Source organism: Schistocerca serialis, chromosome 8 (genome assembly GCF_023864345.2).
Source record: "Schistocerca serialis cubense isolate TAMUIC-IGC-003099 chromosome 8, iqSchSeri2.2, whole genome shotgun sequence".
Classification (NCBI taxonomy): domain Eukaryota; kingdom Metazoa; phylum Arthropoda; class Insecta; order Orthoptera; family Acrididae; genus Schistocerca; species Schistocerca serialis.
In genome coordinates this window covers 624360810-624379340 of record NC_064645.1, presented here as the reverse complement: position 1 = coordinate 624379340, position 18531 = coordinate 624360810, and the positions used below count along the sequence as shown (strand labels likewise).

The 18531-nt window shown below is 38.4% G+C and overlaps 1 protein-coding gene across 1 annotated transcript in view; it reads right to left on the bottom strand.

The window, feature by feature from the left end:
- The window catches only part of LOC126416460 (zinc transporter 6-A-like), a 108605-nt gene that overhangs the window by 64962 nt on the left and 25112 nt on the right, over positions 1 to 18531 (bottom strand). Inside the window, exon 3 of the mRNA XM_050084195.1 lies at positions 11996 to 12038. Within this exon, the coding sequence (XP_049940152.1) occupies positions 11996 to 12038 (43 nt within the window). The remainder of the gene's footprint in view (positions 1 to 11995; positions 12039 to 18531) is intronic.

Here is an 18531-nt window from a genome sequence, read left to right as displayed (position 1 = left end):
AATGAAAAAGGGCAGTGGTTAAAGGGGAATGGAAAAGAAATCAAAGAAAAGTCAATTGACAGTATGGCAGGGCATATATTTCTGCAAAGAATTCCAAAGTTCCTGCAACAAAACATTAAGCCAAAAGATTGCTCTAAATGTTAATGACAGTGCAGCAGTAAGTTTAATGAACAAGACAGACAAAATATCCATAGAGTCTCCTGGGATCTTCGATCAGTTGAGCTACGAAGGCAGTACCTAAGTAAGCTAGTGGAAGAAGAAGAGAAACAGAGTGTGAGGACAAAATCGCATAACTCACGAAGGAAGAGGACGAAGAAATTCTATCTAATATAGGGATCTGATAAGATTAAAAGTGTGTATGCAATTTTTTTCAAGACATTTGACATTTTTGAAACCTTTGTAAGGAATACTGTTAAAAAAAAGAGAGCCACATCATGTAATTAAGAAAGAGTGAAGAGGATGTCATGAACCAGGTATAAAGAGACCACAAGAAAGTAAAGAGGCTATAAGCAAACACATTAAGAATTTTCCTGCCCTTGTTTCTCATTACAAGAGGAAAGAATTGTACTGCAGATTATTTACCTGCCAATATGAGTATTAGGATAACGTATAAGTTATATCGGGAACAATGCTATGAAGAAGGAAAGACAGTCCAGAAATTATGACTGTATAGTGATATTCACAAAGAAACTTAATCTGAAATTCCACAGACCACAAAAAGATACGTGTGATATATGTTTAAAGTTTTCACACATTTCGGCCAAGAAAAAGAAAGACAGATATTTTAAAATGGAACAGGAAGAGCATTTGTAAAGGAAAGAAATGACAAGGGAATTTAAGAACATTAAGAAGGAAAGCGCAAGAAAAGGTGAATCTTTACTAAAGTGCGAGTCATTTACGACGGCGGCCGAGTTTAGGTTCGTTCTGTGCATCTGACATCACAAAACACAGTCAGCCAATGAACAGAGAATGGCGTTGCCAGAGCTCGACTGCAGTGCAGAGCACGGGCAAGTGTCTGCAGTTTTAGAAATGTTCAGTCATAAATAAAGTAATAGAACAAAAGCAATGTCTTGATAGCACACTTTCTTTTATAGAAAGTTTGGAAAAGGCATTCTTTATGCCAACTGCTTCATATTCTATTAATTAAGTAAACCAAACAAGCCATAAGCCTCCTAATTCAGGCGATAGCAAGGGAAGGTGTTTGTATCATTCTCATGAACCGCTTTTTCACAATAAAGAACAGCGGTAATTGTTTATTTCCTATTGTACCTCGATGAAATGTGAGTACTTCATAGTCATACCAACAGTGTTTGTCAGTATATTGCGTGATATCTTAGAGTCCTCCAGGAGTGCTGCTGAATGATGAGCTGCGCTAGCATGATGGTGAAGGAGTTTAACTGCTAAGCAAAAGGTTGAGTTCAAACCTTGTTTGGTGTTCAATATTTTCTTTATTTAAAAACAATATCGAAGTGTCTTACTTCATGAATTTTATTCGTTTGAATGTAATTTTTTGAAATCTCTAGCACTTTGTCTCTTCATTATAACCATAATAGGTTTTCGGTTTTTCTAATTTTGTCCTCCAATATTTCTTTTCACAGCAATTAAAAACAATGAAAAGGCACACATACAATATTCATGTTATCTGTTTTGTTTGTATATCCTCTCTTCCGCAGTTGCTGTTTTAATGTTCATATTCAGATATATTCTTTTGCGACAGTATTAAAAGTATTATTTAGAGCAGAATTTGAAATATATTCCTCTTCTGCAACTGTAATAAGCGTCTTATTTAGACCAGACACGTTTTTCTCTTTTGAAGCATCTTCAGTTGACAGTATTTTGTCTCCTCCATTGCCAAGTAACCTTTCCTAGTTTTGTGCTGTGGTAACACAATATTCAACGTTTGTGTCGGCTAATCAGTGCTTTAGCAAATAAATGCTGTTTGTGTGTGCCACACACAAAAATTATTTTTGACATAGCTCAGAGCACTTCACTGATACACAGTATATTCAAGTCCTAATGTTTTTGTAAATCCACAGTTCTGTTTAATGTATTTTGTCTACTTCCTTTTGATTTACTGAAGTGCTTTAAAATAAAGCCAAACGTGCCCAGTGTCAATAAAACTTTTATTACAGTCACGAAAGACGGAATATTTCTCAATATTACATATGATACCTATCTGGTACTTAAATTAAATGAGGTATTGTTATACAGTAAATTTTATATGAAATTTAGGTATCTTGTCCACATTTCATTCTCAACATTGTGGCGCCTAAAATCCACCATACAGAAAGTATACGCTATGGACTTTTACCTCTGCAAACTCTTCAAAATTTCGTGCCGTGGTTTACTACATTTAATGCTGCACAATAACTGCGTAGAACATCGAGACAAAATTAAGCCATTTATGGGGGGAAGGCATCAGTCTAGAAAATGTGTAAAAATGAAATTTTTTGGCCAAATAGTTTTTGTGAAATCGAATGATAAGAGTGTCAAAGCAGTCGGAACACCATGTGTCTGCACAGGTGAGCAGTACAGTGATGACAAAATCGCGCACAGCGCAGAATGCGGGGAGCAAGTCTCTGTAGCAGTGAAAGGGTTAATGCAGCCATGGTGGCTTTACTTCATAAACTGCGCGCTCCTCCCTAAACATAAGCTTGTGAACTATACTACACTATTGCGCTGCTTCTCTTGGCGCGTGCGTAGTTTGCAACTGGCAACACAGCAATCTCCCGCGTCTGGGCAGGCATACGCGAGCTGCCAAGATAAAAGAATTGAACTATAGCTGAATTTGACTTACAGGCTGTGCTTTACTGCCAAAAGTGAGTATTCCATAAAAGAAGGCTCTCCGTATACAATCTCACAGTTCTTAATGTAAGAGAAAACAAAACCAATTGCCACACATGGGACGAGACAACAGCAAAAGGCAGTATTCCATAAAAGAAGGCTCTCCGTATACAATCTCACAGTTCTTAATGTAAGAGAAAACAAAACCAATTGCCACACATGGGACGAGACAACAGCAAAAAGACGATCCATGCAGGTGGCTTCATGTCTGTGCGATTTTTTGAAAAATCATGCAATAGGAAAACTGATAACCTTATTTTCTGGTACATATGAGGGCCAGAACAGGAATGCCAACATGAGCACTTTTCTGATGCACATGGGAACCAGAACAGGAATGCCAACATGAGCATTATGTGTTTGCATGCAGTGAATACGCTGGACATTCCAACTATTGACCAATTGACTTCTTTGACTTCTTTGAACCTCGACATTCACAATTGGAAGTAGACTCAGTGCATTCAAGCATCGAAAGAAAAGGTAAACATATGGATGTTTTTTATCCCATTGGCTGTTATACAATTGTAAGAAAGACCTCCAGCATATACACCATGTGACAGTCCTGTCCGCATTGAGTAAAGAAAAGAAAAAGAGATCTTATAGATTTTTGTAATAAGGGTATTACACCTCCCAGGTATCACACATTATATCAAGGACTCAATGCTGCTAACGATTTAGAAAATGAGGAAAACATGGAAGATTCACAGGAATAGACTTCATGCTTATTTTCTGTTTTTTTTTTTTTTTTCTTGTCTCCTTTATTATTGTTGCTAGTTCATCACCTTAGCTATTTCATGCAAACCACTGATTTTGGCCCATTTAAATGTCTGTGTTGTATTATTTTTGAAACAATAATCCACAAACAGAAAAACAGGTGTGAGAGAGCACTGTGCTTCGTTAAAATGATTTTCCTATGTTTGTTATGTGAAGATTAAAAAACAAGAATATTATTTCTGTTACCTGTAAATTATTTTTTTAAGTTCAATGTTACTGCAAACAAATAATAATGACTTTTATTCTCTTGCTTGTAGCACTCATTGAATAAAACTTGACACATTCCCATAGATTATTCCGTGTAATCTGTATTTATAAAGACATTATTAACACAATTGCAGTAATCTTTAATATGATAATATTGCTTAAAGCTGCATATTGTTTGTTTGATGTTCGTATGTTATACAGCAGTAGCCATTAACTTAGCGATCGGACAGACATAATTTCATAAATTATTTCATTAGTGTCCACCAAGTGACTAGAATATGTAACACCTAGTAGAAAACAACAGTCAATGAAGTATACTCTTTATTTACCACAGAAAGGTTTGTGAAAAACTATTAGAAAGTACTCAAGTTTTTTGTACAAAACCTTTAAATCGAATTATCTCATAACACTGTTTTTGGAGTTTCGTTTCTTCGATCCTAAATGAGCGAAATGGCACATTTCACAAATCTGCTGCTGCACCGAATATGACTTATCAACAGTATCAACCATGAGTTATTAGTCAAACACAAAAAATTAGGGTACCTGTCAAACTTTATCACAATTCATGTACGTATAGCTACAGCATTTTATTCTAATGCCACAACTAATGGACATTATTTTCATGCAATTTCACACAAAACAGGGTGACAGCAAGGGATTTTGAAGTATGTAACAACTAACTGTAATTATAAGAGGCTGGGTAAACTGCAGGAAATACAGACTATCGCATGAACATCTTCAATCAAACATTCACCTTTGTAGGGACCAAAAAATATTTGTCCTGAAATGTTTCAATTAAATAATTAATTGATTATTCATCATCAGCAACAGGTGAAACATTGTCAAACTTGTTTTCTCATATGCTGCAAACTAAGATCCTCCAACATTTTGTGGAAATATTAAGAGGTTTTACAACTCTTTCCATACTCAAGAAAAGTGCTTTTTGAAAATCATGCAACTTTCTACAAACATGCATGCACAGTGCTATGGGACCTTTGGTGGTATTCACAGCATAAAATACCACACACTGGAAACATCTCTTTCGAACTACCATCTTCTGAGAATAAGTGAACCTACCTTAAGTATCTCTAACTGAGAATGTAGACAATCTGAACTTATTGAGTATAGTCATTTCCAATGTCATTTCTCACAATTCTTCTGATGTCAAAGCCATTTGAATAAAAAAACTGTATTCCCAACCTGTTCCTCCACTACAAAGACTTTCTGATTCATTCCTTCTCTACTATTCCAACTATTAGTGGAGTAGCAGCATTTTCCAAGCAGAAAAGCCAATTTCATTAGTTTTCTTGCCTTTGCATTTCCCCATGTAGATTCATTGTCCCCCTCACCATACACATTACTGTTTTTCTTCCACATTAATCTTTCTTCCCCTGCAATGGAAAAATGTTTTTCAACTGTACAATTGGCCTCTCTACACAGATGCAATGGTAACTAATTATAGGTGAAGCTTTGTCACACTTGTTTTTTCATCTACTGCAAACTAATATCCCCCAATACTGGGTGGAAATATTATGAGGTTTTACAACCCTTTCCATACTCATTAAAAGTGCTTTTTGAAAATCATGCATCTTTCTACTAATTAACAGTACTCAAACAAATATATGAGTGTTCTTTTTCTTTCATAACAAAACCTGTACGCATGTTGCTACCTTCCTATAATTGTGGGAAATCTTGCTTGCAAACTATGTATACTTCACATTTTTCACTCAGTATGCTGTTTAACTGTTCTGGTGTATAGAAAATACTGAATCTTTTTTTAATGATACTGTTGTTTCTAATGAACTGCAGTTACTGCCCTTCATCTCAGATATAAAAGTAACAGAGGGGAAGCAGCAGGGCCCAAGACGAAAATCTGTTAGTCATGTACAACAGCCACTGAGTCCCATTAAATGTGCTAGGCCATTTACCAAATCAACACATTATTAACTGAAGTAGATTTATTTGTTTGAAAATAAAAAAGTAATATGGATGCTTCATTGTCCAGTGAACACTCTTCTCATAAAAGATGTGTTCCCAACTAGGTTTTCTAACAGAGGTAGAAAGAAATGCCAAATAATCCCCACCTCCTTCCATGTAACAGATAACAACTTTTCACATTACCAGGAATAATTACATTAATATTGCAAATAATTTCTTTAAGTTACTGGAATCAATGCCAAAAGAAACCCTAAAAGATAGATTATTAGATTGAAAACTGTATTGTCCCTACAGTACAGTTTCTCTCATTACCTTAGATTAAATAACCTTCATGACAACACTATACAGTGGCTTGCAAGGGAAAATATGTAACTGCAGAGTGAATTCATAGAATGTTTCAAAGATTTTTTTAATGTATATAAAAATAGGCGTTAAAAATACAGAACATTAATAACCCATGAACCCTGAACCATGGACCTTGCCATTGATGGGGAGGCTTGTGTGCCTCAATGATACAGATAGCCATACCATAGTTGCAACCACAACAGAGGGGTATCTGTTGAGAGGCCAGAGACCAGACAAACGTGTGGTTCCTGAAGAGGGGCAGTAGCCTTTTCAGTAGTTGCTGGGACAACAGTCTGGATGACTGACTGATCTGGCCTTGTAACATTGAGCAAAATGGCCTTACTGTGCTGATACTGTGAATGGCTGAAAGCAAGCGGAAACTACAGCCGTAATTTTTCCCAAGGGCATGCAGCTTTACTGTATGGTTAAATGATGATGGCGTCCTCTTGAGTAAAATATTCCGGAGGTAAAATAGTCCCCCATTTGGATATCCATGCGGGGACTACTCAGGAGGATGTCATTATCAGGAGAAAGAAAACTGTCATTCTATGTATTGGAGTGTGGAAGATCAGATCCTTTAATCAGATAGGTAGGTCCGAAAATTAAAAAAGGGAAGTGGATAGGTTAAAGTTAGCTATAGTGGGAATTAGTGAAGTTCGCTGGCAGGAGGAACAAGACTTCTGGTCAGGTGAACACAGGGTTATAAATACAAAATCAAATAGGGGAATGCAGGAGTAGGTTTAATAATGAATAAAAAAATAGGATTGTGAGTAAGCTACTATGATCAGCAGAGTGAAAGCATTATTGTAGCCAAGATAGACACAAAGCCCACGCCTACCACAGTAGTGCAAGTTTATATGCAACTTGCTCCACAGATGACGAAGCGCTTAATGAAATGTATGATGAGATAAAAGAAATTATTCAGATAGTGAAGGGAGATGAAAATTTAATAGTTATTGCTGACTGGAATTCGACAGCAGGAAAAGGAAGAGAAGGAAAAGTAGCAGGTGAATATGGAATGGGGGTAAGGAATGAAAGAGGAAGCCACCTGACAAAATATAGAATTTTGCACAGAGCATAACTTAATCATAGCTAACACTTGGTTCAAGAATCATGAAAGAAGGTTGTGTACATGGAAGAGGCCTGTAGTCACTGGAATGTTTCTGAGATTATATAATAGCAAGACAGAGATTTAGGAACCAGGTTTTAAATTGCAAGACATTTCCAGGGGAAGATGTGGACTCTGATCACAATCTATTGGATACGAACTGTAGATTAAAACTGAAGAAACTGCAAAAATGTGAAAATTTAAGGAGACGGGACCTGGATAAAGTGACTAAACCCGAGGTTGTAGAAAGTTTCAGAAAGAGCATTAGGGAACAATTGACAAGAACGGGGGAAAGAAATATAGTAGAAGAAGAATGAGTAGCTTTGAGAGATGAAATAGTGAAGGCAGCAGAGGATCAAGTCAGTAAAATGACGAGGGCTGGTAGAAATCCTTGGGTATCAGAAGAAATATTGAATTTAATTGATGAAAGGAGAAAATATAAAAATGCAATAAATGAAGCAGGCAAAAAGGAATACAAACGTCTCAAAAATGAGATTGACGGGAAGTGCAAAATGGCTAAGCACGGTTGCTGGAGGACAAATGTAAGGATGTAGAGGCTTATCTCACGAGGGGTAAGATAGATACTGCCTACAGGAAAATTAAAGAGACCTTTGGAGAAAAGAGAACCACTTTTATGAATATCAAGAACTCAGATGGAAACTCAGTTCTAAGCAAAGAAGGGAAAGTACAAAGGTGGAAGGAGTATATAGAAGGTCTATACAAGGGCGATGTACTTGAGGACAATATTATGGAAATGAAAGAAGACGTAGATGAAGACAAAATGGGAAATATGATACTGCATGAAGAGTTTGACAGAGCACTGAAAGACCTAAGTTAAAACAAGGCCCTGGGAGTAGACAACATTCCATCAGAACTACTGATAGCCTTGGGAGAGCCAGCCCTGACAAAACTACCATCCGGTGTCCGAGATGTATGAGACAGGTGAAATACCCTCAGACCTCAAGAAAAATATAATAATTCCAATACCAAAGAAAGCAGGCGTTGACAGATGTGAAAATTACCAAACTATCATAGCTGCAAAATACTAACGCGAATTCTTTACACATGAATGGAAAAACTGGTAGAAGCCGACCTCGGGGAACATCAGTTTGGATTCTGCAGAAATGTCTGAACACGTGAGGTAATACTGACCCTATGACTTATCTTAAAAGACAAATTAAGGAAAGGGAAACCTACCTTTCTAGCATTTGTAGACTTAGAGAAAGCATTTGACAATGTTGACTGGAATACTCTCTTTTAAATTCTGGAGGTGGCAGGGGTCTATTACAGGGAGCGAAAGGCTATTTACAATCTGTACAGAAACCAAATGGCAGTTATAAGAGTCGAGGGGCATGAAAGGGAAGCAGTGGTAGGGAAGGGAGTAAGATAGGGTTGTAGCCTATCCCCGATGTTATTCAATCTGTATATTGAACAAGCCATAAAGGAAACAAAAGAAAAACTTGGAGTAGGAATTAAAATCCATGGAGAAGAACTCTGAGGTTTGCCGATGACATTATAATTCTGTCAGAGACAGCAAAGGACCTGGAAGAGCAGTTGAATGGAATGGACAGTGTCTTGAAAGAAGTTGAACATCAACAAAAGCAAAATGAGGATAGTGATGCTGAGGGAATTACATTAGGAAATGAGACACTCAAAGTAGTAGATGAGTTTTCATATTTGGGGAGAAAAATAACTGATGATGGTCAAAGTAGAGAGGATATAAAATGTAGATTGGCAATGGCAAAGAAAGCGTTCCTGAAGAAGAGAAACTTGTTAACATTGAGTATAGATTTAGGTGTCAGGAAGTCGTTTTTGAAAATATTTGTATGGAGTGTAGCCATGTATGGAAGTGAAACATGGACGATTATTATTTTGGACAAGAAGAGAATAGAAGCTTTTGAAATGTGGTGCTACAGAAGAATGCTGAAGATTAGTTGGGTAGGTCGTATAACTATTGAGGAGGTTTTGAATAGGATTGGGGAGAAGAGAAGTTTGTGGCACAACTTGACCAGAAGAAGGGATCGGTTGATAGGACATGTTCTGAGGCATCAAGGGATCACTAATTTAGTATTGGAGGGCAGAGTTGAGGGTAAAAATCATAGAGGGAGACCAAGAGATGAACACACAGTGCAGAATCAGAAGGATGTAGGTTGCAGTAGGTACTGGGAGATGAAGAAGCTTGCAGAGGATAGAGTAGCATGAAGAGCTGCATCAAACCAGTCTCTGGACTGAAGACCATAACAACAACAACAACAACAACAACAATAATTAATAAATTATGAGATTCGCTGATCAGTCCTATCTTTCAGGAGGCAAATTGTCTAATACTGTTGACAGACGTATACAAAAGTATAGCTGACACACTACCTAGTTTTTGGTACTAGAAATACCTCCATTGGGGAAGCAAGAGCAGTAGGTCAGGAAATGTTAAAAAGGAAGTCAGATCATTTAGGCTCCAAGATGAGAGAGAAACACCTGTATTTCTCCCTATAGATGGGTCTTTCACATGCTGAGTGACCTCCATTTAATTTCTTAACCCTGCACAACCTATTCATCTTGCAGCCACAAGGAAGGAATTATTCATTCTGAAAGCTAGGTATTGTGTCTCTTTTACACATGTCTATCGGTAGTATTACACATTTTGTCTCCTGAAGGCAAGTTATGGTCAGTGAATCTGTTGTATTATATTTCTTAACTGAACTTTCCTTTGAACATTAAAAGTTCTAACTTCAAAAAATAACTATTTAGTTGTGAAGCCACAAAGTACTGAATAAGCATACATTTATATGTGAAATAGTTGCCACTCACGATGCAGTTTATTAAAATATTGCAAAGAATCCTACTTATTGTTCACTGTTTGCTAGGCCAATAAGTTTCACCTATTAAATCTCTATTACTAAATATGGACCACTTAATAAATAGAACTGTTCTACATGCAGTTAAGTGATTACTTGTGCTGTCTGCAGCTAACTGTTGCTCAATAATTCCCTCTATCTTTTTCAACACCATTTTTTGTTAGTTAATTTATGAGGTGAGTGGAGGAAGCAAGCCCTTTTCAACGTATCAGCTGCTGCCTGCCGGGAGTGGAGCAGTACAAAAGGAGTAACCCCTTACACAGTGCAGCATTTATACATGTTCTGTGTCCATTGATGATGATGATGATGATGAGGTTGATGATACATGTGGTACAAGGGGTCTTTATTGCCCTTATGAAAATCATTATGAGATAAACATGGTTAACAGAAACCCATAAACATTTCAACATGAATTCATCCCAAAATGTTTGTGTCACAGGTAATACAAATGGTTGGGTCCTCACACTGGAGCAAAAATTTGTGTGTAAAGGGAGCTATGTCTCATGTCGAGACAGGTGAGTAGGACTTCATCCTGCATGCGTGATCAAGAGGAGGAAAGATATGAATGGACAGTTGGTTTTACAGCCCATAATACATTGTTTCCCATTCCAGCCCCCTGTCCTCCCATGATGCAATGATGCATGACACCCATGATACATGACCCTCATGATGCATAACTCCCATGATGCATCACCCGGTTCAATAGTGTGTTCAAAACCAGTAAGGGAATGATTCATTCTTCAATTTTGGCATATTCATAGGACACCTTGGCTGCTATGTCAGTTTGGTTGTTTCCCTTTATTCATGTGTATACATGTACCCAGCAGAATGCCACCACTTTTCCATGCTGCCGCTGCAAAAGACAAGAATCATGAACGTTCTGTATATTTTCTTTCCAGTTGAGCACATTTGTTGAAGGGCCTACAGGGCACTAAGGGAAACTGAATAGATGAGAAACATTTTCCTCTGGTCCCCTTCTCATCGGCTTTGGTGTATTGAGAAGCACGTACAACTCAGCATAGTACACAGAACACATATCTCATAGGCAGATCCTGAAGATACAATGATAGATTACTATTGAGCGTCCAAGGAATTCCCTGTTTTGATGTGTCTGTAACCACAGTCTTAAAAATCTGGTGCTCACTCAACATATTATCAGACTAATCCCTAAACACAGCATTTGGAATTTTTTTTTCTAAAATTAGTCAAATTTCAAACAATTCTGACCCTCTTAAGAAGACAAGGTGAGAATTTACTTTAATCTTGGCAAATAACATTCACTAGGACAATTAGTGCAAAACTGCTACATAGGAGGATAAGTAACGTCGATATATGCTCATGCTTGGGGTATGGAGGATATTTTGTATACTTGTTGCACCAAGAGTAGTTGCCGTCAGATGGGAAGTGGTGGCTCACCAGCATCAAGGAATGGAGCTCATCCTAAAAGCCTCTGTGATCAACCCAATTCCCTTATGGTAGACAGTGTAATCACAACCAATCCTACACCTAAAAAGCAATATATTTTATCTTTAGAATCTCTTTGGGATTTCTTCATTTATAAGTGGATGCACGACTGTCAGTTGAAGGAACAGTAAAGAACATTCCAGAAATTATTGAATGTATGTATATACCTCCATCAGAAAAGAACTAGTTGCAAACAAGGCATGACTCTTATTTACCACAGAAATACATAGAGAGCCATTAAGTCCTAAGTGTGTGTGTGTGTGTGTGTGTGTGTGTGTGTGTGTGTGTGTGTGTGTGAAAGAGAGAGAGAGAGAGAGAGAGAGAGACTTTATTCAAAGGGTTTCTTTAATTTAATAGTAAGCCAATGGTAAAAGAAAATTGTGTTAACAAAGAAAGATGTATACTGACCATTAATTAAGCACTAACTATAACATTTAATGGAAACAGAAGGAAAGAAACTTACCTTAGTATATTAAATCCCATTGTGTAAGTGTAGGCCAACAAAGCTAGAAAAATAAAACAAGCAGAAATAAGAATTTACAATTGTCTAATTTTAATTCACAACAAAATTCAGCAAATGTGGCAAATATAATACTTTGTCAAAAGAAAAATTCACTTGAGAAAAGTATTTTTAAGACAAAATTCTGGCCAGTACTTATCTCTAGGAGAAAAATATTAAATACTACCAATATACACATATGAAAGTATACATATTATTCCAGCTTCTGGAACGAATAGTTTCTTCTTTGAGGAGGAGAGAGGCATACAGGGAATGGACAAAAATATGGACGCATCACAAAAATAGCACATTACCATGCCTAACGCACTGTAGGAAAACTGCTGTCATCCAAAAAAGCTTCTAATCATTTCCAAGTGGATAAATACAGGTTCTGTATGGTTTTCAAGGGAACCTTATAGCATTCTTCCTGAAAAATAGTGGCACGTTCAGGCAATGATGGCAGAGGTGGATGCGACCATACACCCTTCTCTCCAAAATAGACCACAAAAGCTCAATAATATAGAGACCTGGTGACTGTGGTGGACAGGGGAGATGTGACAATACATCCTTCTGCTACAAAACTGTCCTGGATGATGTGAGGTGTGTGAACAGGGGGCCTGTCATCTTGGAACACAGAGTCATCATTGGGAAAACACTGTACCATTGGATGGACCTGATGAGCCAAAATGGGGACATAATCCTTGGTAGTAATGCACCATTACAGAGTAACCATGGGGACCATGGAACATCACAATACGGCTGACCAAATCATCAACAAACCACCACCATGTTTCACTTTTGGGATGTAAATTCAGGCAGAAGTTGGATACAATGTAAGCAAAATCATCCGATCAAATGACACTCTTCCATTGCTCCATAACCCAGGTTTAATGATTCAGTACAACATATCCCTATTACAGGCATTTACATCATTGATGTGTGGTTTTGGAATTCCAGCTTGCCCTGCGATTCCCAACTTATGGAACTCCCTTCGTGTCATTCTGTTGCTGACTGAGTTTACGTGTGCAGCATTGAGTTCTGCAGCGAATTATGCAGCATTGAGTTCTGTTGTGAATTACACCACTGTCAAAATCTTATTTTTCGTCACAATCACTCAACACATGTTTTAACCCACATAGTGACTTAGCAAGTGATGCTTTACTACTTTCCCTGAGTGATCTGCCCTTCCTTTTTGACCTTCTAACATCCATATCTCTCTCTTCCTCAAAGAATGAATTATTAGTTCCAAAAGCAAGAATATGTTTGCACTTTTACATGTGTCTATCAGCATAACTTAACATTTTGCATCTTGCCTCAAAAAAGTTTTTAAACATAGAATTTTCATTTTTAAACAGTCAATGAAGACATCTATTGTATAACAGTAGCATCAATAAAAAATAACTCAGTGGAAAATTAAATCCAATGCTGGGTTCATTCTTATTAACAGGAATACAAAATATCAGGGCAACAGAGGCAGCAAGACAGATTACTCCTCACACTGCACATGAAATCATGAGAAAAGTAAGAGAAAGAGTTGGATGAAGGTACACAAACATAAATAATTGAACTGAAGGGAGGGGGCCAGAGTCGAGTAACAAGTAAGTGCTGACTGCAAGGGACAGGGGGGTGGGGGCAGAAAATTTGGGTAGTAACAGTGGCATGGGTAGACGTAGGATTCTTCCAATGGATTGCAGGACCAAAAGGTGTGTTTGGAAAGCAGTACTCTCACTAACCATATAATTCACAGGAGTTTGTATTGGAAGGGAAGATTAAGACGATGTGGGTTGTGAAACAGTCACTGATGTTTTCCATGTTGTGCTCTGTAGCATGCTCCAGCATGGGAAGTTCAATCTTGTTCTTTGTTACAGTTTGGCTACGGTGTTTTACACAAGTAGACATTTAGTTAATGGCTTTGCCAATATAAAAACCATGCAGTAGCTGCAGAACTGTTGGTATATGACATGCTTGCTTTCACAGATTGTACTGCCTTTGTGGAAAAGGATGCGCTGGATGCATGCAATAGACAGTTCCATATAGGTTCACCACATGGTCATGGCCTGTGTGCAAGGAGTTGGAAGCAGGAGTGTCATGAAAATGACCCAGAATATTTTCATACGTTGGTAGTGGGCAATGACCATGACAACAATGGAAATGATTTTGGAGGAAGACATTCCTCATTTCGAGGTGTAATAAAATGTAGTTTAAGTTCAAGTGAAGGATGCTATTCAGCTGTTCCAGTTTATGGACAGTATGGGATGGGGGTGGTTTTTGGAACTGATTTAGTTACTGTGGTTGAGTATTATGAATATCAGGGATGGGAGATCTGCTTATTGACCAGATTTAAAAGAGGATGGTGTCTGTGAAAGTCTTAGAAAGGTTTATATTAAATGTGACTGTGTATCACAGCACAGACATTGTCTGCAGAAGGCAAGTCTGTACAGGAGGGGAATTTCAGCATGGAGCAGTGACAGCCCATAAAAGTAAAGTTACTGGTTACAGTTGATGAATTTGAACCAGATGAAGGTTTTTTTATGGTTCCATCAGAGAGGTGAAGGTTTTGTTCATGAATGTTTCCCAGCGAACTGAACCGGGTGAAGAAATGACGGCAAGGTTGTGGAGGAATGAGGACAGCATGCCCTTGTCCCCACATGATGGTCACAAAGATAACCAGATGAGGGATTTCTGATTCTGTGTAGGTGTAAAGGAGTCCTGTAGGTGGCCCATAAACAGGTTGGTATACTCATACACAGAGAGAGTGCCGTTGGCTGTGTGACAGACTTTTTTTAAAAATATGTTCCCTTCAAAAGGACACAGTTTGTCATCTCTACATGGAATAAGGTAGTAAGTTTGGAGTTTGTACGATGCTGGGAGAGACAACAAGGTTGCAGAAGAGGGGAACGTAAGGTTGGACTGTGGGCAAATGGCTGGACTACAGTCTAATTAAAATTATTTGTCAGTTGGCACTTCATCCTGGAACTTAGCTCCTCAAACCATAGGTAGCTCTCAACATCGTATGCAAACTGTCAGTTGCTGTTAGTGCATCATTACAAAGCATCAGTGCTCTTGCAGAGTTCAGGTACTGTGGTGTACACATGTAACCCATTACTGGGTAGTTTCAGTGGCCCATTTAACTGTCATCAGTCTGCTCCCTGTAATCCAAGCCTTAATTGAAGCACACACGGTGCCCGATGTAGCACTGCTGTAATACCATGTGACAAATGTAAAAAATGAATGGTTTTTATCAGAATGTAAGATGTATGTTCTTGCAGTGGAAGCACATTAATAAGGCACAATAAAGTTCTTGGGACAGTTTATTTAGCCCACATTAGGAAGGTTGGTGTGCAGGATCTAGAAAAGCTTCAGTGACATATCTTGGTGCTACTATCAAGTTTGGCAAATATGGAAATAAAGATAATGTGGAATCAGCTGATGTGTTTGTTGTACAATATTCTATATTATTTCAAACATTTTGTGCTGAAACCTATAATAAATAACTTATCTACACTTTGGAGATTGATGATTAGAGATTACATATGATGCACTTTTGTCTTACTTGTTAAGAAAGAGGCAGAGCAGCTTAATATCAAATTAAGAGGGATAATGGGCAACTACACTCATGCTCATAAATTAAGGATAATTGCAAAACGTGGTGCCACACAACGTGGCACCACACAAAACTGGCACTAATAGCATAGGCTTACAGGGAACACATATGACACAGATCTGTAAGTTGTAATGGTTCTTTATTTACATGACCATTACGGCATTCCAACCACAGTTCTCGATACCAGTAATATCATACTACATTTCTGTGAAGTAACAGACATATTTTTGTGACAATATTCACATTTGGTTTTATTAATGTATAGGTACTCATATGTATCAACATATTACAGTGATATGGTTCTAGTGTGTATTCATTTCTGTAAGACTGTCATAATCTTTGACTTACTTGTAACCGTTTTGGGGCGAATGCGCACAGAGCAGTCTTTGTTTCAATTTGCAGAAGTTAAGTTGTTATTTCGCTTTGTAAGAGAACAGTCAAGTCTTGTGTTTGGTTAAAGTGGAAATTAAATATATGAAGATTGATACAAAACTGTTTTCTTGATGATGTGACAATTAAGAAGTATATGTGAATTTACAAGAAGTTTAATAAAAATGTGGATCGTGAACACCAAGTCAAAAATTATTTCTATCATACCATTTTTCTGATCTGGGATTGTTTGATCATTAAGAATTTCCTGAAAAACGCATTTGTTAGGTCTTCAAATATTGCTAAAATACAGATCTGGACCTTCTAGCAGTCAAAGTGGAATCACCCTAGAATCAACAAGATGAGCCATAACAACTTCGACAAAATCTACGTGGGAATCTATTCAAGATAAGTGCCAAAATTAATGACTTTTTTTACAGTGACTTCATTATTTCCATTCTGACGATACCATCCACAGTCACTAACTTTGTTGTTGCCCGATAAAGCGAACATATGCTGCATGAGCAACATTATTAATCTGATTTCTAACCTACTTTGCAAGTGGTGGTATTATTAGAAAGTCCACGGTATTGGTGATAAGTTGAGAAAACTGTCCTGAAACACATGTGCTACGAAATGCTACTGTTTCCTGAATGTTGCTCCGACATCAATATGGGATATGATCACCATGCACACGTACACAGGCTGCACAATGGGTTGGCATACTCTGGATCAGGTGGTCGAGTGGCTGCTGGGGTATACCCTCTCATTTTTGCACAAGTGCCTGTCGGAGCTCCCGTATTGTTGTAGGGGTTTGAAGACGTGCAGCAATACGTCGACGGAGAGTATCCCAAATGTGCTTGATGGGGTTTAGGTCTGGAGAACAGGCAGGCCACTCCATTCACCTGATATCTTCTGTTTCAAGGTACTCCTCCACGATGGCAGCTCAGTGGGGCCGTACATTATCATCCATTAGGAGGAAGGTGGGACCCACTGCACCCCTGAAAAGGTGGACATACTGACGCAAAGTGATGTCCCGATGCACCTGACCTGTTACAGTTCCTCTGTCAAAGACATGCAGGGGTGTACCCCACACCATCAAACCATGACCTCAATACAGGTCCCTTTCAAGGACATTAAGGGGTTGATATCTGGTTCCTGGTTCACGCCAGATAAAAACCTGGCGAGAATCACTGTTCAGACTATACCTGGACTCATTCGTGGACATAACCTGGGACCATTGTTCCAATGACCATGTACTGTGTTGTTGACACCAGGCTTTACGGGCTCTCCTGTGACCAGGGGTCAGTGGAATGCACTTTGTAGGTCTCCGGGCGAATAAACCATGTCTGTTCAGTTGTCTGTTGACTGTGTGTCTGGAGACAACTGTTCCAGTGGCTGCGGTAAGGTCCCGAGCAAGGCTACCTGCATTACTCCATGGCCGCCTGCAGGCACTGATGGTGGGATATCAGTCTTCTTGTGGCGTTGTACACTGTGGACGTCTCGTGCTGTAGTGCCTGGACACATTTCCTGTCTGCTGGAATCATTGCCATAACCTTGAGATCACACTTTGTGGCACACGGTGGGCCTGTGTTACGACCTGCTCTGTTTGACCAGCCTCCAGTCACCCTCGTACTCTACCCCTCATAATGTCATCAATATGTGTTCATGTGTTCTTTGAGCCATTTTTAACACACAGTCACCATTAGCATGTCTACAAATGTCTGCACACTTACTCGCTGCACCATATTCTGACATGCACCAATACACCTCTGTGTATGTGGACTGCTACCAGCAGCACCCCATGGTCATAGCCCGAGGTGATTTAAACCCACAAACTGCCCACCAGAGCGTTGTTTCACCATGTATCAGCATTATCCTTAATTTATGAGCATGAGTGTACATTCTGTAGGTCATACTCACCACATTTTCTATGGTTATTTGGGAAGTAACCTAAATTGACTTTACAATGGTTTTATTTGAACTAATAATTAGTAACATGGCTACTGTTTATTTGTCACCAATTTCAGCTGCTATGCATTCAGAACACATTGAAATTACTATTACCTTCCATTGTATGTTACCAGTACCTCTTTCCAGGTATCCTGAAGGAGAACCTAAGTTGCTGATGGATAACACTGGTGTGACTGCTTAACTTATGAGGATAAAAAGAGAATATATGCATGATACAAAGATCACAACTGGATTATTCAAGCTGCTCTAAATGATTTGGAAGTGCTAACCCTGAAACAGATAGTATCTAATGAAGGTCAAAACAACACTCATAGTAGCCGACTGACAGATTCAAGAAATCCTTGGGACAAGATTATCTCTGTCTTTGGCGTTGTCCTTGAACAAAACCACTTTGTGCTTTCTGTAATATCTGTAGGCATTAAGTTATTCACATTCTGCTGCTCTTCTTGGAAGATGTAGTAGACAGAGTGCTTATAGTACACAAGATTCATTTAGAATCACTCGACCACCTGATCCAGAGTATCCCAACCCGTTGTGCGGCCTGTGTATGTGT